The sequence below is a fragment of the Brassica oleracea genome, chromosome C1 (assembly GCF_000695525.1).
Source record: "Brassica oleracea var. oleracea cultivar TO1000 chromosome C1, BOL, whole genome shotgun sequence".
In the NCBI taxonomy this organism is placed as follows: domain Eukaryota; kingdom Viridiplantae; phylum Streptophyta; class Magnoliopsida; order Brassicales; family Brassicaceae; genus Brassica; species Brassica oleracea.
In genome coordinates, this window is record NC_027748.1 from 43256578 (window position 1) to 43277007 (window position 20430).

At 36.9% G+C, this 20430-nt stretch overlaps 8 protein-coding genes and 2 non-coding genes across 12 annotated transcripts in view; 4 read left to right on the forward strand and 6 right to left on the reverse strand.

Moving 5' to 3' along the window:
• Nucleotides 1–1267, reverse strand: part of LOC106341116 — an 8854-nt gene extending 7587 nt beyond the window's left edge. Inside the window, exon 1 of the mRNA XM_013779938.1 lies at nt 1137–1267. Within this exon, the coding sequence (XP_013635392.1) occupies nt 1137–1267 (131 nt within the window). The remainder of the gene's footprint in view (nt 1–1136) is intronic.
• A 1582-nt stretch (nt 1268–2849) lies between these two features.
• LOC106341125 (histidine--tRNA ligase, cytoplasmic) lies at nt 2850–3531 on the forward strand. The gene is given in 4 exon segments (XM_013779949.1): nt 2850–2880; nt 2961–3053; nt 3056–3156; nt 3247–3531. Coding segments are annotated over 4 exon segments (510 nt in total).
• Nucleotides 3532–4692: 1161 nt separating this feature from the next.
• Nucleotides 4693–7782, forward strand: LOC106338404 (probable protein phosphatase 2C 33). The gene is made up of 7 exons (XM_013777403.1): nt 4693–4989; nt 5073–5510; nt 5625–5924; nt 6226–6606; nt 6679–6796; nt 6869–7092; nt 7169–7782. The coding sequence occupies exons 3-7, from the start codon at nt 5667–5669 to the stop codon at nt 7598–7600; spliced, it is 1413 nt and encodes a 470-aa protein (XP_013632857.1). The 5' UTR covers nt 4693–4989; nt 5073–5510; nt 5625–5666; the 3' UTR covers nt 7601–7782.
• A 42-nt stretch (nt 7783–7824) lies between these two features.
• LOC106338475 (aspartic proteinase-like protein 2) lies at nt 7825–11660 on the reverse strand. Of its 3 annotated transcripts, XM_013777495.1 has the most exons (10): nt 11587–11660; nt 11166–11426; nt 10776–10902; nt 9089–9324; nt 8848–8989; nt 8654–8739; nt 8493–8580; nt 8342–8417; nt 8200–8271; nt 7825–8111 (listed from the first exon to the last, which is right to left on the reverse strand). In XM_013777495.1, exons 2-10 carry the CDS (start codon nt 11411–11413, stop codon nt 7966–7968), a joined length of 1221 nt encoding a protein of 406 aa, XP_013632949.1. In that variant the 5' UTR covers nt 11414–11426; nt 11587–11660; the 3' UTR covers nt 7825–7965. The 3 variants fall into 3 exon arrangements, with proteins under 3 accessions (XP_013632949.1, XP_013632985.1, XP_013632916.1); XM_013777531.1 differs by lacking the exon at nt 11587–11660 and having other exon boundaries at nt 9089–9228; nt 11166–11471; XM_013777462.1 differs by lacking the exon at nt 11587–11660 and having other exon boundaries at nt 11166–11471.
• A 518-nt stretch (nt 11661–12178) lies between these two features.
• On the forward strand, nt 12179–13160 carry LOC106338886 (thioredoxin F-type, chloroplastic). The gene is made up of 3 exons (XM_013777777.1): nt 12179–12554; nt 12701–12800; nt 12903–13160. The coding sequence occupies exons 1-3, from the start codon at nt 12256–12258 to the stop codon at nt 13047–13049; spliced, it is 546 nt and encodes a 181-aa protein (XP_013633231.1). The 5' UTR covers nt 12179–12255; the 3' UTR covers nt 13050–13160.
• A 322-nt stretch (nt 13161–13482) lies between these two features.
• TRNAS-AGA lies at nt 13483–13564 on the reverse strand. The gene has a single exon. It is a non-coding gene; the product is annotated as a tRNA-Ser (tRNA).
• Nucleotides 13565–13630: 66 nt separating this feature from the next.
• On the reverse strand, nt 13631–13712 carry TRNAS-AGA. The gene has a single exon. It is a non-coding gene; the product is annotated as a tRNA-Ser (tRNA).
• Nucleotides 13713–13765: 53 nt separating this feature from the next.
• On the reverse strand, nt 13766–16611 carry LOC106338640 (beta-catenin-like protein 1). The gene is made up of 8 exons (XM_013777595.1): nt 15513–16611; nt 15341–15425; nt 15140–15236; nt 14888–14951; nt 14752–14808; nt 14530–14567; nt 14358–14439; nt 13766–14090 (listed from the first exon to the last, which is right to left on the reverse strand). The coding sequence occupies exons 1-8, from the start codon at nt 16599–16601 to the stop codon at nt 14001–14003; spliced, it is 1602 nt and encodes a 533-aa protein (XP_013633049.1). The 5' UTR covers nt 16602–16611; the 3' UTR covers nt 13766–14000.
• Nucleotides 16612–16759: 148 nt separating this feature from the next.
• LOC106338802 lies at nt 16760–18436 on the forward strand. Its single transcript, XM_013777718.1, has 2 exons — nt 16760–16982; nt 17527–18436. Exons 1-2 carry the CDS (start codon nt 16889–16891, stop codon nt 18279–18281), a joined length of 849 nt encoding a protein of 282 aa, XP_013633172.1. The 5' UTR covers nt 16760–16888; the 3' UTR covers nt 18282–18436.
• On the reverse strand, nt 18408–20368 carry LOC106338715 (WAT1-related protein At3g02690, chloroplastic). The gene is made up of 7 exons (XM_013777646.1): nt 19709–20368; nt 19541–19588; nt 19325–19447; nt 19097–19246; nt 18847–19018; nt 18703–18763; nt 18408–18636 (listed from the first exon to the last, which is right to left on the reverse strand). Exons 1-7 carry the CDS (start codon nt 20300–20302, stop codon nt 18534–18536), a joined length of 1251 nt encoding a protein of 416 aa, XP_013633100.1. The 5' UTR covers nt 20303–20368; the 3' UTR covers nt 18408–18533.
• Between the last annotated feature and the right edge of the window lie 62 nt (nt 20369–20430).

Sequence of the window (20430 nt, forward strand, 5' to 3'; positions counted from 1 at the left end):
TTTTATTATATATAATAATAAATCATATTATTATAATAAAATATATATAATAATAAATCATATTATTAAATTATATATTATAAAATTAGACCTGTTACTTTGAACTAGTAGCATTAAAATCAATTTATTAGTACCACCTATTTATCTTATTATATATTTAAAATAAATATAATAGATATATTTTATTATATATAATAATAAATCATATTATTATAATAAAATATATAAAATAATAAATCATATTATTAAATTATATATTATAAAATTAGACCTGTTACTTTGAACTAGTAGCATTAAAATCAATTTATTAGTACCACCTATTTATCTTATTATATATTTAAAATCAATATAATAGATCTATTTTATTATATATAATAATAAATCATATTATTATAATAAAATATATATAATAATAAATCATATTATTAAATTATATATTATAAAATTATGATCATAAACATTTCAATAATAATAATTATTGACTATTTACCACCTGTTTCTGATTCTTCAATTATTTATTTTTCATATAAGAATTTTTTTATTATATAATAGATCTATTTATGATAAAATTGATTTCAAAAATATAAAAAGAAACTTAAGTAGAAAAAAATAATATTGATTATTCATTGAATATTATTTTCTGTTATTTAAACTATTTTCTAATAATTATAAAAATAGATTTTAAAATAAAATGTTTATTACTTTAAAATATATTATTTTTAGATTATTTTCTTAAATGGAAGATTATTAATTTAATTTAAAATAAAATATTATTTTGTAAATTTTCCTTTTTATGAATCATATTATATTTAAAATATATTTTTGTTTTAAAACATTATAAATGCTATTTATTATATAAAGAATCGGAAACAAAAATAAAAGGAAAACAAAATATTTTTAATAAGGCAATTAGATATATTTAACTCATTAAGGCTACTGTAATCAACCATCGTGAGAGTTAACGTGAGCGCGACACTAAGAAACTTACTTCTCAAATAATATTATAGAGATGCATGAGGTTTGAAAAGACTATTGTTGTTATATTTATTTATATAATCAATTAATCGTTAATTTTACTATTTTATTTTCAAAATAACATGTATTAAATTATTGATAATCTTAATAAATATATCTACAAATCTAAAAAAGAAGCCATCTGCACGTTGAAGGCGGCCTCGGGCTCGTTTTTGTATCGCATGTTTGCGTCGCGAAGGAGCTGCACCGCCTCCTCGCATTTTCCTCCCTTCATCTTCCGCACTGCCTCCATCTATATTTCCCTCAGTTTAAAAGATTGTTAAATATTTTCTTTCATTTGCTCAAAAAAATAATATTTTCTCTCTTTTTAAATTGGTTGATCTTGTGGCTATAAAGTTATAGGCTTGTAGCACTTGATATATGGTGTCAATTTGTAAAGAAATTATATGAGTTTTTATAGGGTATCGAAAGCTTCTTAATATATATATATATATATATATATATATATATATATATATAATTTTGAAATTATATATATATATACATAAAAGTAAACAAATAATAGCTTTGTTTGTAGTTTGCATAACGTTTATGATAATAAACTAAAAATAAATTTTAAAAATAGTTACAAAATATGATTCATAAAAAGGAAAATTTACAAAATAATATTTTATTTTAAATTAAATTAATAATCTTCCATTTAAGAAAATAATCTAAAAATAATATATTTTAAAGTAATAAACATTTTATTTTAAAATCTATTTTATAATTATTAGAAAATAGTTTAAATAACAGAAAATAATATTCAATGAATAATCAATATTATTTTTTCTACTTAAGTTTCCTTTTTATATTTTTGAAATCAATTTTATAATAAAATACATTCATAAAATTTAACATGAATATTTTTATATATTAATGTGATTTCATAAAAAAAATAAGAAAATAATCTTGGCGTTAAAGTAAAGAAATAATAAAAAAATTTATCAATTATGTTTTTATGCTACTTTGTGCCGATCATCTTTTTTTATTCTAATTTTAGTTTTGCAAATTAACATATACCAAATTGTTTATGTGTACTTACACATTTAAGATGAATCCTCACACTAATACAATGAATTCAATTAGTTCGATTTGGTTAAATTCGATTAAAATAGTTGTACTTTAATTTGAAAAATATATGTAACACAATATATCCACAAAAATAATTAATTGACCAATCCAATTTTTTTTAAAAAAATATAAAATCAAAATTTAGCAAAAAATAAGATATTATTATTTATAGTAATATTTCTATTTTATTTTATACATATAAATTATAGAATGACTGAACAACGATAAATCAATGTGAAATTCTTAATAATATTATACATATATTAACCAACTATTTCAATTAAGTTTTTGTATACTTTATATATATGCATGAGGTTTGAAAAGACTATTGTTGCTATATTTATTTACATAATCAATTAATCGTTAATTTTACTATTTTATTTTCAAAATAACATGCATTAAATTATTGATAATCTTAATAAATATATCTACAAATCTAAAAAGAATTAAATAAATTAAATAACAAAATAATCAAAATTGTAAAATGTAGAACAAAAATACTACGATAGAATTAGAAAAGTAGATGATATACATTCGAATAATAACCAAATAAACGATATATTATATACTCAAAATCATACGTATATTTAAAGAACATAATATCATTTTAAATAAATCATATATATAATTAAATAACATCATATTATTTAAAATAAATCATACATATCAACTACAATATAATTTAAAATTATTTAAAATGCAACAATAAAATATTAATAAACTTTTATAATAAATTCATTTTTAAATATTTATATCCGTGCATGAGCACGGAAAAATCACCTAGTAGAAAATGTTCTTCTAGTTATAGATTGAAATAATTCTAATTTTACTTAGATACTTAACCACATAACTGGTATATTCAACAAGTCTAGATTATTACACCGGGGTCATCTTTGAAGCCGTTTGTATAGGAGCTGAGGTTGGATCAATTGCTGCTGGTGGTCGATACGATAATCTTATAGGAATGTTGGAAAAGAGATACTCCCTGCGGTTGGAATGAGCCTGGGGATCGAGAGAGTGTTTAACATATTGGAAAAGAAACAAAAACTGGAAGAGGAACAAAACCGAGTAAAAAACTTACTTCTCAATCTTTTTTTCTTACTGTCCTAAGATTTTGTTTTTTCTAACTTTTGTTTTTTGTTTTGGTATGAATTGGAGGTTGTTCAATCTACAGAGACACAGGTTTTGGTTAGTGTAACGGAGGAGAATAAGCTAGGGGAAGCTGCAGAACTGGCTAGTCAGTATATTGTGAACAAAAGGAGAGGAAAACATTTTGATCGTGCTCGTTGCAAGGGTTCAGAGATTCCTTGGATGGTGATTGTAGGCAACACAGAACTCAGTAAAGGTGTTGTGACATTGAAGAAGATGGTCGAGTGGAGTGAGGAGGAAGTTAAAGGTGTTTCTAGAGACAGTTTCGTTGCTGAATTGTTGAAACGTCTCTGAGTTGTCTTGAAAATGAAACACATTGTGTTGCATTTTTATTTTTATATCTAGTTTATACAATTCTGATGATGACTCAAAATCTTGTGATTGTTGTTCTTGAAGATAAAAGTAAGAGATTTTGATGTTGATGATGCCTTGGTATTTTTACTATTTAGAGGCGAGGAATTTTGATTAGATCTGGTTGAGATATGATTGATTTAGTAGATAGATAACCGACCAGATTTGATCTTGTTTGATCAGTAATTAATCTACAGTAAAATTAATAGTTGAATTAGCGACTAATCATTCTGATTATTTCAACTACAATTTAGCTACAGTAATTGGATATACAGCATTATCGACCTTAGTTATACTGATTTATTTAGATCAGCTTGATTCAAAAGAAGTTAATCTATGATATTATCCAAAAAAAGAGTTGGATTATCTGATTGAGATGGGAAGAAGATGAGACTGCAAAAGTCAAAAAATGATTTTGGATTTCATGAGAGAGATAGAGAAAATAAACACAAACAGAGGTTCAAAACGTTGATCTGCAGATCTGCTTGCATGAGAAGAAGTTTGATAACGTGTTGGAATCTGTGCCTCGCTGCCGACATGTGTCTTGAGTTTTTTGTATTCACAGTGTGCATGCATGTGTTTAGTGACTCTTCTTCTGGGTTCCACAGCTGAAGGTTTGTTCCCATTCTGCCATTCCAATCAAATTAAATACAACAATAGTAGTATACCATTTTATCAACCATATTTCTTACAAAATGAAATCTTTTATATGTTTTGATTTTTATCCTCGTTAAACTGTCATTCTATTTTCATAGCAACCACTTACTTTTGATAAAAAAAAAAGTAAAATCATAAACATTATTAACTTTAAAATAGTAATGATTAAGCTGACCCAAAAAAAAAGTTTAGTATAATGATAAATCAGTTTTTTTTCTTCTAATCTTAATCTTAGTTGGATTGAGAGAAGCAGTATAGTCCATATTTTAAAGTTATGGATTAAATCTGATAATCTCTCACTTTCATGTGATGATTGACTGATCGAGAGGACTTGTTATATTTATTCATGATTTGATGATATTTGAATGGATATTCTTTTTATTGTGTGTAGGAAAGCCTCAAAAAAAATATTTATATAATAAACCCAATCTCTATGGAAAAAAAAATAGACAACATTAAAAAAAAAATTCAATAATCTCTATTTGCTCTGTTTATAACTTTCTTTCTCTCTCTACACACAAAAGTAGAAAGCTGAAGAAGAAAGAACGAGTTTGTAGCTGGGTGGTTACGTTTCTTTCTCCTTTTAAAAATTCATTCTTCTTCTCTCAGTTATCTATTCTTCTGTTCCTCTCTACGCGCCAACAGAATCAATCTTCCTTAGCTTTTTTTTTTTGTTAATTTTCCTGGATTGAATCTGATTCTGAGATCCTCCCTACTTACCTATTTTGTTTGATCTGTCTGCTGGTGAGTGTCTTTTTTATAAAAGTTTGATTCTTTTTATATGTGTTAATTTTTCTCAGTAATTGTTATTTTTTGATTGGCTGCAGACGAAGAAGAAATGAGAGAGAAATGGTTGTTGATGTTTCTCGTGTTTGCAGTCTCTTTCTCAATCACTGTTTGATGTGTTCTGATGAATAAATAAACAGACACTCTCTCTCTCTCTCTCTTTTCTTGAGAAATAAAAATCAACGTAGATCTCTTCCTTTTTCCTTTGTCCTCTTTAAACTTTTTTGGGTCTAACATTACTCTACAAATATTTTATTTGTAAAAAGAAAGCGAGTTTATAAAAACGTGTTCTTCTTTGAAGACTCAACCCAGAAGCCTTTTCCTTGGTCAGCTTTGAAAGGCTTCATTTTTATATTCAATTTTGTTTCCTTTCTTCATTCATTCCATTTTGGGTTTTTTTTTAAGATTCACACTGCTCTGTATTATTATTCTCTCTATATGTGTTCTTGCAGAAACTAGCTGGAACTAATAACACAAAGGTTTGTTTCTTTTTGTGGTTGATCATTGAGATCTAAAGAGTTGGTTTATTTTTGTTCTTTCCATAGCTGAATCTTCCTTCATTGCCACTTGTGGGTGTGTGATTTGTACAACAGTTGGTCCTGGAGTGCCTTTTCAATATCATCAGGGCCCTGAGAATGGGGTCCTGTCTATCTGCCGAGAGCATGAGTCCCAGACCGGGCTCTCCTTGCTCTCCTGGCTTTGGTGTCAGGAAAAGAAAAAACTCCAAGAAGAGACTTGCTGGCTCCAGAAACTCCTCCTTTGACTCCAGGAGAGATGATCCTCTGCATCGAGTCCCCGGCCGTATGTTCTTGAACGGATCAAGTGAGGTCGCTTGTATCTTCACTCAACAAGGCAAGAAAGGGCCTAATCAAGATGCCATGGTTGTTTGGGAGGTTAGTTTAGAAACAACAAGTCTTCTTTTGTTTTCCAGGGCCGTCTAATAGCACGAGCAACTGGAGGACCCGATTCTAAAAATATATGAAAATAAATATGTAAATTATGGTTTAATATTTAAATTTTCAGATATAATATTAAATTTAGAGCTTATAATTTTAAAAGAAACGTCAAATATATATAAATAGGGCTATAAACTTTTAAAACTACTCAACTGTATCGTTAAATATACTGTTAATATTTTTTGAACATGGCCCATAAATAATTTGAGATGGCACTGATAGGTTCATTTGTGTGCAGAGTTTTGGTTCGAGGACAGATACAGTCTTCTGTGGAGTGTTTGATGGGCATGGTCCGTATGGTCATATGGTTGCAAAGAGAGTCAGAGACAATCTTCCTCTCAAGTTAAGTGCTTATTGGGAAGATAAAGTACCTGTTGAAGGTTCGCTAAAGACTGTTAATAATAGTACAAGCGGCATCAACAACAACAACTCTGAAGATGCTGCTTCTTTTGTATCTACCGAGGAAGAACCTAGGCCAGAGAACACGGAATCTGAATTGTTTCAAACTCTGAAAGAGGCGTTTCTTAAGGCTTTTAAAGTTGTGGACAGAGAACTTAAGTTTCATGGAAGTGTTGATTGTTTCTGTAGTGGTACAACGGCTGTGACTTTGATCAAACAGGTACTGTCTCAGCTTGGTAGTGTAGCTCACTGTTTTATTGGTCTTTATTATATATTCTATGCTTTATGGTAGGGTGAGTATCTCGTTGTTGGAAACGTTGGAGACTCTAGAGCTGTGATGGGGACAAGAGACGGTGAAAATGGACTTGTTGCTGTTCAACTCACTGTGGATCTCAAACCAAATCTACCAGGTTGTTGAATGATAACAAAGAACTTATGATGGATCTCATTGTTGAAGTTGTGCTGATTGCTTGATTTTGCAGCTGAGGAAGAGAGAATAAAGAAGTGTAGAGGACGTGTGTTTGCTCTTAGAGATGAGCCTGAGGTTTGTAGAGTTTGGCTCCCAAACTGTGACTCACCTGGACTTGCAATGGCGCGTGCTTTCGGTGACTTTTGTCTTAAAGACTTTGGTCTGATCTCTGTCCCTGAGGTCTCGTTTCGCCGATTAACCGACAAAGATGAGTTTATAGTGTTGGCTACAGATGGGGTAATTGATAAGATCATACACATTCCTTTTCTCTATCCATTTTTTTTTGCTTACTTGTTATGTTTGTGTGATATAGATTTGGGATGTACTCTCAAATGAAGAGGTAGTGAAGATTGTAGCTTCAGCACCATCTCGCTCCTCTGCAGCAAGAGCTTTAGTTGAGACTGCGGTTAGAGCTTGGAGACACAAGTACCCAACCTCCAAAGTCGATGACTGTGCTGCGGTTTGCTTGTATCTAAACTCCAACGGCTCAAACGCCATATCTACAGCTTCTTCCTTCTCCAAACTTGAAGATGAAGATGAGATTGATGATGGATCAGGTCCAAGCGGTGGTCTAGGACGTTCGAGTACTGTCAGGACAGGGAAAGAGATTGCTCTCGACGAAAGTGAAGCTGAGAAGCTGATAAAAGAAGAGGATACAGAACATGGAACAGAGTATTCTGCACTAGAAGGTGTTGCAAGAGTTAATACACTTTTGAACTTACCAAGATTTGTTCCTGGGAAGTGAAAAAGAGAAAAGAAGAAGTTGAGTTTTGTGACAAGAACATCATCAAAATAAATCACTGAGGAGAGGTTCTGTGTTTTTTTTTCCCACCTTTCTTTCTACATTTTTTTCTTATTCTTTTTATCTAAAATCTGTTAGAGATTCATTGTTTTTGGAACTACTTAAATACTCTGTCAGTTTTGTCTTTTGTTTATGTCTTTAGTTGATGTCAGTAAAGAAGAGTGAAAAACACATCACCATAATGTAATAATGGGAATCAGATCCTTTACATGATAACCAACAGAGGGACCAAACTTTTATTTTGACCAATAGTTTTGTTTTACTGAAACTACAAAGCAAGTCTTAGATAGGATCTGTTGGCTGACCAATCAATGGTAAAAGAGGAAATGAACTAGGAGAGAAACAAGTGTAAGAAGCTTGGTAATGGCTAGAGAAGAGGACCATGAGAGATTGTGAGCACCAACAGTGTAGATTGATCCACTTTGTTCATCCTTCACTTGTATTCCTCCTGAGCCTATGTGTTATTGATTCTTCAACAGTTACATAACCAAACTAAAGCTACAAAATCTCATAGAATATTTTAACAAAAAAGATATGCTTACAGTTGTGATTGGTCCATCCCATGACTTGGTTTTCTATATCGTAGACAACTAACTTGTTAGATAGCGCCATATCTGCCCAGCCAAAGCACATATCAAAACCTTAAATTTCTTTTTTTTTTGGAAGAGAGAGAGAGAGAGATACCTCCAAGAATCAACAATTCTCTCCCATCTTTCGTCTGGAATCCACTGCTTTGCCAGCCAAAACACCATGCGTCTCCCTAGAGTCGGTTTTAATGTCAAGACAAATATACAAACAAAGACCAAAAGAGTCAGAACAAAAGAACAAGACGTACTTGAAGTTGGAGCAGATAATCCTGAGGATACACCGTCAAGGAAGCAGATTTGTTGAAGTAGAATGTGACAGGTGGGAACCGGTCTAATCTGTGAATTTTGTCAGGAAAATTTTCATATTCTAATAAGAAACACCAAGAACTCGACAAAGTTAGATTCTTACTTGTCGTCGGTATAACGGAAACAAATAAATGAACCCTGGAGGTCTTGAACGTTATGGAAGGTGAGCTCTGGATGCGTAACCAAGATCTGCCAAAGACAACCCCCACCAAGGAAAAAACAAAAAAACAAAAAATGTCAAGAACGTCATAGTAAAAACACTCAATATATACAAAAGAAGATAATAATTGCATTGACCTCATTCATTAAGGGCATATAAACAGAGTTTGGAAGATAAGCCAACGTAGTACCACTGTCAACAATGACTTCTTCTCCCGACGAAAGTTGTAAAACTGAATTACCAACTTCAACTGAAGTGAGGCTAACACTATAATGATCTCTGTGAAAAAGGTTCATCACAAACAGTCTTTTTTAAGTAAATTCAAAAAGAAACCGAAAAATTAAGAAGAGCTTTTAATGAAAAATGCAATTCGCTTACGATTTAGATAGCATAGGAGTGGTCTTCACTTTTGGTGACACAACTTCTCCAATGGCGAATATTCCACCTCCATTCTTGTTATCCAAGCAATGTGCAAAACACCTTGATGTTTGGTAAACGTAAGTGGAACCTGAGTGACACTTTGATGTTTGGTAAACGTAAGAGCAAAAGCTGTCATCACAAGAAACAGGCTGTGCAGTGGAGGAAGCATCTGAATCATATGGTGTTAGCTTTACCTAAAAGATAATCAAACCATTATAACATATATGCAACTTAAACTTGGGGGACTTTTTTTTTTTGAACACAAACTTACTTTCATTCATACTCAGACTTCTTTAATACAATAACACGAAGGAATTATCCATCCTCTTAGGCAATAAGCATAACCAAACACAGATACATAAGCTAAATAAGATAGGTCTTCACATGGAGATGACAGCGAATTCGAGACGGTGCTTGAATGCGTCGGATGAGCTTTCACGACAAAGTCGAATAGCTTGAGAATAGTCACATAATGTGACGTTGAGGTCCAGACCCCATCAACAAAAATCACCGAGGTAATTTTGCTTGCATCTTCAGGTCCCGTAGAGACCGCTCCGCAAGATGACAAGACGATGAAGTGACTGAAGCAAGCATTCGGGAACAAGCCCGAGAAAACACCCCTTGCCACTGGAAGAGGACATGGTGGTAAAAATGTGGCCTCAGAAGAGGAGGATAATCGAAACATAGTCTTGTCCGGTGAACTCACCGGTAAATTCTTCCCAAAGAAGAGATATGTCAATATATAACGGGGAGAGATCCCACTGGAAATCTCTAAAAAGCTAAACCAATCACCACCCTCCATTAGGAACTGTATCACGTTTTCTTCTAGATAATTGGGTTTTGATAGGTAACTTCTTGGGCTGACTTGGTCAATTTCACACATGGGCTAGGTCCAAGCATAAGGGAGCATCAGCTCACCAAGCCTTGCCAGTACGGACCAAGAGGCAGTCCGTTCATCGGCGCCGAAAGAGTGGTCGCTGGAAGAGCTATGCCGGAGCAGAATCACTTTAAATGATAGAGAGGCTGAAGCGTTACCGAAAAGATTCGGATCTGAACTTGTGATGTGTTTGGATCTTGTGCCGGTTATATGAGGAGGAGCACCACTCGGTGGCTTGTTGGACTCAAGCCTCCCCGGAGATGGAGAGGTTGAGCTCGTCGATTTAGAACGCAACTCCATAAGCGGTTGAAAGATTTTGACAGAAACGACACCGTCTCTTGTCCTACGGCAGCCAGAAGAGGGTACGACGGGATCTGAACCTGAGGACCAGAGCAAAGCGGCGGTGAGGGAACCCTCTCGACTCATCACTGGAGGAGGGACCAAACGAAGGAGAAGAATCTCCAAGAGTAGCACAACGAAGAATCGTCTTTGTCGTAGCGTCAGTCGAGATCTTCTTCCTTCGAGATTCCACCGAAATCGAAAAGGTAACAGACAGACAGAGCAGTGAACCATGAAGTAGAGAATGTGTGCGGTGAACAGCAGTAGCGAAGATGCCCAGCGCCGGCGGGAACACGCGTCGCCGGCGCCAGAAAACATAGATCTTGGATGAGTCTCGAACTTCGTGCCTGGGAGGCTAGGGCGAACTCTTTTAAAAATAAGATTTAATTATTTTCTAAACTTGGGGGACTAATTAATTAATTGTCTTACCAAATCACTCTTCCTAGGACATTTGATGCAACCGGCACAATTCACCCATAAGAGATCACTTCCTGTATCGACTTGGACATGAAAGTCTCTTGATGGAGTTCCCAGTCCGATTTTAGCGAAGTATTGACTGTAATAAAAGAAACCAAACCAAGAACAAAGAGTCAACATTTTACTATATCATATCATAAATGGTTTAAAAGTCAAGAAACCAAAGAGTGAAAAAATAAATTATTTTTTTTTGGAAAAAAAATTCAGATTCATATTTATAGGAAAAAACTCCTTTTTCAGTTTAAATTCCCAAACTTTATTTCACACATTTTTTTCCACATATTATATAGGAAGAAAGCAAAATTTCTCAGAAGAAGAGCTTTTAGTAATGACGAGTGGTACCCAGTAGGCCAGCTATCGCCGCCGAGAGGGAGATCAATGGCGGAGGAGAGGAGTCTAGAGTGACGGTGAGCGTCGTGAGCTTTGAGAGCTCTAAGATCCTTTTCTATTTTCCCGCTGAACTTGCTTCGAACCTCAAATACCACATTCTCCGTCGCCGCCGCCGATAACTGCAGCTCAAACAGTAATGTCACGACTGTCGCCGCCAGGAAAATCGGTGACAAAGACCACTGTCTCCGCCTAAGATCCATTCTCCCTTCAGCACTATGCAAGAGGTAGAAGAAAGTGTTAGTTGTGGAGGTAGAAGAAGGAAACTTGTAATAAAAGTTTTAGACCAAAAAAAAAAAAAAAAACTTGTAATAAAAGTAATTTTAAAAAACTATTAACAATTAAATACTCTTTTTTCCTTAATTAGAAAATATACTCTGATAATTAATCTCTCCAGTTGTTGAATGGATCTCACGCGGAGACACTCCAGTGTTCTTTGTATTTTAGTCTGAAATAGTTATATTTCTAAGTTAAGCTTTATAAATAATTGATTCTTATATGGTGAAAAAGTGAGGTTCAAGACAGAGGTAGTAGAAGAAGAAGAAGGAAACTTGTAATAAAGTAATTTTAAAAACTATTAACAATTAATACTTTTTATTCCTTAAGTAGAAAATATACTGTGTGATAATTGAACCATCTCGAGCTGTAGGTATTTGTATTTTAGTCTGAAATAGCTATATTTCTCTGTTAAGAAATACAATAATTCATTCTTATATGGAAAAAAAGTTAAAAAAAAAAATATTCAATCTCATTTCTTCAATTTTCATTATTTGAGGGAGAGAATCGTCATTTATCAGGAAAATATAAATATCCATCGTAATTCTCTCAGAGAATCTACACCTCCCGTTTATTTATCACGAAAGCGACAAACTGACATAAATACCCTCGAATATCCTCTTTCATCCGGTGAAGCTTGAGGCTACTATCGTCTTTTCTTATACAAATCCATAAATAAATTAATTTAGCTGACTCCGTTGAAGACCGCACACACAAGCTGATCAACTTCATCGTCTTCGTTTCCGACACTCTTTGCCGAACTCAAACAATGCCTCTGTCTCTGCGTCTCGCTCCATCTCCGACTGCTTTAGCTCCGACGACCGGCGGATTTAGTCCTGCGAAAAAGCAGTGTCGTATCCCTTACTCCGGCGTGGCGACGACGACGACGAGGATTGGTTTCTGCTCATTGGATTATGTGAAAAGGGGAGACTCCTCTGTGGTGAGGTGTAGCTTAGAGACTGTGAATGTTAGTGTTGGTCAAGTGACGGAAGTGGACAAGGACACTTTCTGGCCCATCGTTAAAGCCGCCGGTGAAAAGATTGTGGTACTTGACATGTACACTCAATGGTATGTTACTTTAAACACTTCTGCTTCTATATGGTTCTTGAATCAGCTAGTGCTCAATTGATTGTTGATTCCATCTATGAATGTTTTTAGTTTTGATGTTCTTAATCTTGTTGTTGGTTCAACTAAAGAGATATATACTAATACAGGTGTGGTCCATGCAAAGTAATTGCTCCTAAATACAAAGCTTTATCAGAGAAGTATGAGGACGTTGTGTTCCTAAAGCTTGACTGCAAACCAGAGAACAGGGTTTGTCTTCTGCCTCCTTTAAAAAAATTATTTCTTCAAACCAGTGTCTTGCTCTTGTTATTGATCACTTTGGAACTCTGTTTTTTAATTGTTTGGTGGCAGCCATTAGCAAAGGAGCTAGGAATAAGAGTGGTTCCAACTTTTAAAATATTGAAGGACAACCAAGTGGTGAAGGAAGTTACGGGTGCCAAATATGATGATCTGGTTGCAGCCATTGAAACAGCAAGGTCTGCTAGTTCTTCGGGATGAGCCAATCCCCATTGTCTTTACTTGTAATATGGCTGTATCAATGTAACAAACTCTCTGCTTTTGTATGTGTAAATGTTTTCAAGCAATATGATGATCAATATATTCCCATAAGCTGTGCATAAGCCTCTGCAGAGAAAAAGGGAAGATCCAACAGTTGGCATAAGCAGTGCAGTTTCGACCGTTAACTGTGTCTGCAGCTGCCAATATCAACTGCACGTGGCAAATAGAGGCCTTTCCAGAGCTTGAAAACTCATTAGCCAATCCAACGCAAGTGCTCTAAGAAATCTTATCATATAAATACATAACTTCAAAGAGACTGACTACTCTAACAAGGCTTATTAAATGCTACAAACAAAGTTTATCCTAACTCTCAAGTCAAGTGAATGAACGCACTTCATAGTTAAAAGGACTCAAGATTCGAAAAGAATAAAAACGTGAACGGCAGGATTCGAACCTGCGCGGGCAAAGCCCACATGATTTCTAGTCATGCCCGATAACCACTCCGGCACGTCCACTTTTGTTGTCTCTTCTGGTACACGCTTAAAACCTCTACAGCATAAGTATTTAAATAAAAGGCAAAACGTGAACGGCAGGATTCGAACCTGCGCAGGCAGAGCCCACATGATTTCTAGTCATGCCCGATAACCACTCCGGCACGTCCACTATTGAGTATTGAGCTATAGCACTTGAAACATGTTTCACACTGACAACATAACTTCGCAAACATGACAGAAACTGCCCCTTTTGAATGATTCTAAGTCAAAGAAAATCGTTGGATTGGAAGGGTTACAAATACACTAAAAACCCAAAACAGTCGTGTACTGTGACCAACAATGACTATTTGCTCATCCCAGTTTAAATCCTGTTGCGATTAGAAAAAAAACAGAAGTCTCTCTGGTGCCAATACATATTGGAATCTGATATGAAGCCATCTTCTTTCATGCTCTAACATCACAATGCAGATATGAACAACTGGATTCTCGCCTGTCCTCGTTCCTTCTCCTCTGCTCCTTCAACATCTCCAAGGTTGTCATGATATTCCTGTCAGAAGGCTTACTCATGTTAGCAACAGCGAGCAACAAGGAAAAAGATACAGCTGCGCGCATAGAGTGCATGGAAAACAAGATGGTATGACAATGTGAGATTGAATTTTCACATCTTGCGCAAATGTTCGAGTTCATACGCCATTTCAACATCTATTAGTAGCTAATCCGTGTTGGGTATCAGTGAATCATTTTCTCCATATTAAGTTAAAAAAAAAAAACATAATTGCTGTAGAGACTACTTTAAGGTGATAGAATAGAGAACCTGAAGTATCTCCTTGACGTCGTTTTTACTTAGCTTTTGTTGCTTCAACAGCAGCTCGATCCGCGCTCTCATTCCAGAATGCCTACATAATATACAATGATTACAAATATTAGTATTACTGAAACTAAGCTTAGGAATGCATTTTATGGGTGTTTTAACGGACGGTACTTACTCAGAACACCAAATATGTCCCAGAATAACAGCAACAAGCTGCAATTTCAAAGTTGACATTACTCAGAATTAAGAATAAATAGATAAACGAAGATCTAAAATGATTTTTTTAAAGAGTAGAGACATGTGTAAGTGTGTCATGAAGCCCATGTACACACATTAGGTACATTTGCATCCGCAGATGATACAGACATGAAAATAGATAAACTAAACTTAGTCGAACCTGAAGACTGTAGAGGCCTGATTCTAGCTTTCGGTTATATTTTTCATCTTCATCCAACTGTAAAGTGGAATCAGTTCATCAAGAGATTCAAGAACGGAATGAAAACACAAAATATATTGAGGAGAAAGTGAATTACCTCAAGGTCATCAAGCTCAAGTTGGTCTAACCTCTCGGCCTCTGATCTAACTCTATCAGAGTATCTGCCAAGTACAAAGACACAGCTACGAGATAAGTACTAGAAAATGGTTATTGCACATCAGAAGATATGGACTATTTCATCAGATGCTCTTTCACTAGATATATAACAAAGCTATTACAAAGGAATGTGGGCTCTTTCACCAGATACTCAAAATGGTATAATTGAAGATAAACAGAACACTTATATTACCTTATGTATAGTTCCATAAGACGGTCAATCTTCTCATATTCATTCTCAACGAACTTGCTCAACAAACGGTCTCTTCTAGAACCCCTTAAAATCCCAGCTGAATTATATAATTAACCACCAAGAAACCAAAGACTTAGCATCAAGAACACGAAAAGAACACACCATATCTCTACAATGAACATATCTCACTTGTCTCCTTACCAAATAATGACGCAACCAGCGAAATAACCCGCTCCTCTAGCTCCTCCTTGTAACGCTCCCTCTTAATCCTCTTGTTCAGCGGAATCTAAACATTAAACACCATTAAACCACTAGAGACATAGCAAAAACGCTCAGTAAAAATAAGAAACTGGATTGAAAGTGAAAGACTTGCCTTACCCATGAAGGCAGCAAAAGCTGTTTTCAACCCCATAACATCCACAAACCTCTCACACGCCGGCGGATAATTAGTCATAGCGAAGTCAAGAGCCCTAATAGCAGACCCGTACGCATACTTCTTCTGCTTCATTATGATAATCATCAACTCCACACCCTCAGCATTCACAAACCTCTCCTTATTCTCCAACGGCATCAATAAACAGCACAAGACATCAAACAGATTCTCCAACATCTCCTCCTCATCAGGAGTCTTAGGATCCTTCGACTTATACATCGCCACGCCTTCCAACACAGCATCCACACCGTTCATCTGCCCCAACCGTTTCTGATTCGCCGTGCTATTCTGCAGCAGAATCGCAAGAATCTCAGACGCGTACTGCTTGATCCCTTCGAAGTCTCTCACTTTGATCTTCACAACAAGCCACCGTAACAGCTTCGTACGCTCGCACACCATCTCAGCTACGGCTGGCTTCACCTCAACAAGATTCTCGATAACCGTCAAGGTCGCGTATATAGCCGCGGCCTCATCCAGATCCCCTTCCGATAAACGGTTCATGTTCTGAACCAAGAGCTCCAGCACATTGTTCTCGACCAGCGCGTCGACAAGCACGCGCGCCGGCTCGTCGTTATCCTCCAACGCGTCTTCGTCGGTTAGATCCTGGAGGAGCTGAACGACGTCGTTCGCGATGTCCGCGTTCTCGTGCGAGAGGAGGTTCACGATCGAGGGGACGGTGTTGTGTGCGACTAGCTCCGGGTAAAGCTCCGGGGCTCCGGCGAGGATCTTGAGCTTTTGGAGCTCGTCGTGCAGGTCGACTTCTGAGTCGGCGAACTTCTCGGGATTCTCGACGTACTTGAGGCGCGCGGCGATGTTGTCACGGAGGCGCCGCTCGAAGGAGAGGACGAGCTTTTTTAGGGTTTTGAGATCGACGGCTTCGACTTGGTGGTGGGATGATTTCTCGAGCTCCTCGAGGAGGGAGAGATCTACGGCGTTGGGCTCGTATCCGTCTGAGGCTCGATACGACGGCGGAGAGTTGGGGCCGGCGTCGATCGCTTTCCGTTTTCTGGCGTGGTTTGAGACTTCCATGGCTACTAGCTAGAGTGAAAATCTCGAACAAGATTTTTGATTTAAAAGAGTGAAACTTCTGGGCTTTGGGCTTTTTAGTAAAGGCCCATCTACATATTGTTATTAAACGGTGTCGTTTTAAGAAAGAATAATTTTGAAAATTTTAATGAAAGAAAGAATAGAAAAGCCGCACACACAAAGCAAAGTACGATCGCTTTCGCTCTCTCTCCGTCTCCGCCGTCGCGTAATCCCTAATAGTTTCTGAATCTCTGTTCGTCGGCGGCGAGGTTTTGTGGGAAGGGAAGAGAATGGGGTTTCTATCCAACAAGATTGCCAGAGATGAAGTGAAGCCAGGCGATCACATCTATTCATGGCGTCAGGCCTATGTCTACGCTCATCACGGTATCACGATCTCTCTCTCTCTCTCTCTTTACAGATGCGTAGAATGTACTACATGCTAGATGATCCAATTGAAACTGTAGCTGCATCAATTGTAGATTAACTGATGAGATTCGCGAAAGCTTTTCAAATTTGGGGGAAGAATAGAGTTATATGAACTTTCTGATTCGATTCGTTGATATGAATGTTAAGGTGATCCTTGATCATTGTAAGGGAATGTGAATGGTATAGCTAACTTCTCTTTTGTTGTTTTAGACTCGATGAGGCTCAAGGCTCATAGCTCATTCTGTAGATTCCAACGATGCTATGATTTGGAGTCCATTTAGCTGTGTGTATTTAGATGAATAGGCCTGAAGATGGCATTGTGATTAGAGAAAGCTGTCAAAGATGCCACTGTGAAGTGAATCCTAGTGTGTTAAGAGGAACAAGTTTGAAGTTTTGCTCATGCTATATTGTTCTTGGCGCAGTCCCCTTGGAAAGTGTTGCTTTAGACTAATAATATCATTTTGGGAGCTTTTCTTCTTTGTGATGTGTGTGTGATTTGTAGGAATCTATGTGGGTGAAGGACAAGTCAACCATTTCACTCGTGGGGATGGTCAAGAGACTGGAACCGGGACTTTCTTGGACAACCTCATTGTCAGTTCATCCCTTAATCACGGTGACACCCCGTGTCCTAACTGTGGCGATAGACCCAAGGTTGGCGGTGTGATCTCTTCCTGTCTCGACTGCTTCCTCGCTGGAGGTGATCTCTACGTCTTCGAGTACAGTGTCTCGCCCGCTATCTTTCTCGCCAAACCTCGAGGCGGCACATGCACAATAGGAGCTTCAGATCCTCCGGAAGAAGTCATTCACCGTGCGAACTTCCTCTTGCGTAACGGTTTCGGCGTTTACAATGTTTTCAAGAACAACTGCGAGGATTTCGCCATCTATTGCAAAACTGGTTTGCTGGTGGCGAACACTGACGTGGGAAGGAGCGGTCAAGCCGCTACGATGGTTGCAGCTGCTAGCGTTGTGCTCTCTTCGCCACTCAGGTTCGTAGCGGGGTTTGGTAGTTTGGCTGTGGCGGGATATGGCATGTACTGCGCCAGTCGTTTGGTTTCAGACATTGGCATGCGATGGGATGTGAGCAAGGTCCCTGTGGAGAGACTTGTTGCTGATATGGATGATATGGCTGGGATGGAAACTAAACCAGAGGAGAGACTAGTTACTGACATGGCTGGAATGGAAACTAAACCGGAGGAGAGACTAATTGCTGATATGGCTGGGATGGAAACTAAACCGGAGGAGAAAAAGACAAGTTAACCGGGAATTACGCAGACAACTGGGTCTGTGCTTGGGACTATGATCGATCTCTGATTGTAATTCTTGTGAACTAAGATCATATGCTTTCTGTTGTATCGAATTGTGCAACTTCATTTCTTATGTTAATATGATGAAACCTTAATTTAAGGTGTTTACTGGACTAATGATTGTTCACTTAACTATATATAAAAATGTAATCGAACGTAATGATGTTTTAACATTCATAAGAAGCTTTGAAAACTTGAGAGTGTATCAGTCGTTGCCTTCTGGAAAGTTGACCAAGTATATAGCGACCAAAGTGACGGCTGCTCCGACCAGTTGCAACGAGGAGAAAGTCTCATCAAGGTACAGATACCTGTTTCAGAACCAAACATATCAGAATACAAACCAAAGACTAGAGAAAGTAACCATGTGGCCTTACCCAAAGATTGAAGCAAACATTGGTGTTAAGAAGGTGAGTGAGCTGAGTTTAGTCAGGCTTCCTGCAATAAGAGACATCATAAAAGCATCACAAACCTGAAACATAAAGCAGTGATACTCTCAAGAGAAGGCAGCAAAATAGAACCTTTAGTAGCGCTGTAGAAGTAAACACCGTAGCTAACCGCACTGCCAAATATAGATGTGTAGAGAAGTGCTATGATATCATTTGTGGATAGCGCTTGAAGACTGCCGTTAAAAACCGGGTCATTGTTTATAACTGATATTGCAAGAAGAGGAAGGCCGCCGATAACCATATGCTGCAGATAAAGTTTAGGACATGTTCAGTTTAGTTCTTGTCAGGATAACTCTGAGAGACAAAAATAAAGCATCATTACCCAGCCTGTTGCCATAATAGGATCCGAGTATTTAGAGACCCATCGAACCATCACGGTACCAATAGCCATACTCTGAGCTGCAAGAAGCATCCACCACTCTCCACTTCCCCACAAAGAAAAGCTATTACCATCTGAGGTAACTGATGGAACCTGTAGTACTAGTTAATCAGACTTATCCTCAATTTGCAAGAACAGTCTTGGCTAAGAAAGATAAAAATCTTATAATACCTCAAGAAGCAAAAGTCCAGCAATACCAAGAACCAAACCCCCAGCTCTCATTATTCCAATGGACTCACCAAATAAGAAAGATGCTAATACAGCTACCGTCAGTGGCTGCGAATCAATTATAACCTACAACCCGACCAAGAAAGTCTCAAACTTTTGGTCATTTTAGGACAAGAGTACAAGTATGAAGAAGTATCAGAGAGAGAGAGAACTTATTACACTTCCTAAACCAGCAGAAGTCCTCTGTAATCCTTGAGCAAGAAAGCCCTGAACCATCAAACATCACCATTATTATTATTATTATTATTATTATTATTATTATTATTATTGTTCAGACAATACTTCAATCAACTAAACTCTTTATATCTCAGGACAAATAAGGCAGACCTGGAAGCAAGTAGCGTCCACAATAGCAAAGAGGGCAATAGAGAGCCAAGCATCGAACCCCTTAGGCAAAGGCCTCCCTCTGTAAACCGCAAACGCAACCAGCAGCAAACCGGCCGGAATTAACCGGAACGCAGCGACAAAAAAAGGACCGGTTATCGGCAACACTTCCTTCATCGCCACCATCGCCGTTCCCCAGAAAAAGAATGGCGAGATCAGAACCGTCCATTCGAGCAAAGACCCGTCTCCTCCGCTCAAGATCCCGGAGCTCCGGTTCTCCTCCTCCTCGTCTTCTTCTCCTCCGGTATAGACGCACTCCACGTCTGATCCCATTCCCACGCAATCTAAAGAGGACTCAGTCTCCTCTGCGTTTTTGTTGCTTGTGGTGCTTCTCTGGACGATGGAGTCTCCATGGAATCGACGTTTGGCGATCAGATTATGATGCTTCGAGTCGAATCTGATGTGTCGCAAAGGTTTAATCGAAGAGTTCAAATTTGCTCGTCTAGTAAGAGACAAGCAAGAGTTGGGAGATGTAAAAAAGCATCTAGAAGAATAAGGAGAAGAAGAAGCAGCGATGGCTGACCATGGCCACTCCATTGTAAGCTGAAGAAGAAAGAGAGGATTAAAGTTTGGTTCTTTTCGAGTTTAACAGAGAAGTAACGGCCACATGTTTTTTTTGAGAAAATATCGAATTTTTATTTTCTATCAGAGAAACATGTAAATAA

Bases quoted from the DNA above. Each gene is read 5' to 3' on its own strand.
- LOC106338404 (XM_013777403.1), top strand. From the start codon at position 5,667: ATGGGGTCCTGTCTATCTGCCGAGAGCATGAGTCCCAGACCGGGCTCT. The intron at 6,797-6,868 runs GTTGTTGAATGA...TTGATTTTGCAG, and splicing joins TCTCAAACCAAATCTACCAG to CTGAGGAAGAGAGAATAAAG. The intron at 7,093-7,168 runs GTAATTGATAAG...TGTGTGATATAG, and splicing joins TAGTGTTGGCTACAGATGGG to ATTTGGGATGTACTCTCAAA.
- LOC106338715 (XM_013777646.1), bottom strand. From the start codon at position 20,302: ATGGAGTGGCCATGGTCAGCCATCGCTGCTTCTTCTTCTCCTTATTCT. The intron at 18,764-18,846 runs GTTCTATTTTGC...CTCTTATTGCAG, and splicing joins CTTCTACAGCGCTACTAAAG to GAAGCCTGACTAAACTCAGC. The intron at 18,637-18,702 runs GTAAGGCCACAT...GTTCTGAAACAG, and splicing joins ATGTTTGCTTCAATCTTTGG to GTATCTGTACCTTGATGAGA.
- LOC106338802 (XM_013777718.1), top strand. From the start codon at position 16,889: ATGGGGTTTCTATCCAACAAGATTGCCAGAGATGAAGTGAAGCCAGGC. The intron at 16,983-17,526 runs GTATCACGATCT...TGTGATTTGTAG, and splicing joins CTATGTCTACGCTCATCACG to GAATCTATGTGGGTGAAGGA.
- LOC106338640 (XM_013777595.1), bottom strand. From the start codon at position 16,601: ATGGAAGTCTCAAACCACGCCAGAAAACGGAAAGCGATCGACGCCGGC. The intron at 15,426-15,512 runs GCAAGTCTTTCA...TTTAATGTTTAG, and splicing joins TTGCTGCCTTCATGGGTAAG to ATTCCGCTGAACAAGAGGAT. The intron at 14,809-14,887 runs GTAATTCACTTT...TCCACTTTACAG, and splicing joins TTGAGCTTGATGACCTTGAG to TTGGATGAAGATGAAAAATA.
- LOC106338886 (XM_013777777.1), top strand. From the start codon at position 12,256: ATGCCTCTGTCTCTGCGTCTCGCTCCATCTCCGACTGCTTTAGCTCCG. The intron at 12,555-12,700 runs GTATGTTACTTT...ATACTAATACAG, and splicing joins CTTGACATGTACACTCAATG to GTGTGGTCCATGCAAAGTAA. The intron at 12,801-12,902 runs GTTTGTCTTCTG...GTTTGGTGGCAG, and splicing joins ACTGCAAACCAGAGAACAGG to CCATTAGCAAAGGAGCTAGG.
- LOC106338475 (XM_013777495.1), bottom strand. From the start codon at position 11,413: ATGGATCTTAGGCGGAGACAGTGGTCTTTGTCACCGATTTTCCTGGCG. The intron at 8,418-8,492 runs GTACGTCTTGTT...AACCGACTCTAG, and splicing joins ATTATCTGCTCCAACTTCAA to GGAGACGCATGGTGTTTTGG. The intron at 8,272-8,341 runs GTATCTCTCTCT...TTGGCTGGGCAG, and splicing joins AGAATTGTTGATTCTTGGAG to ATATGGCGCTATCTAACAAG.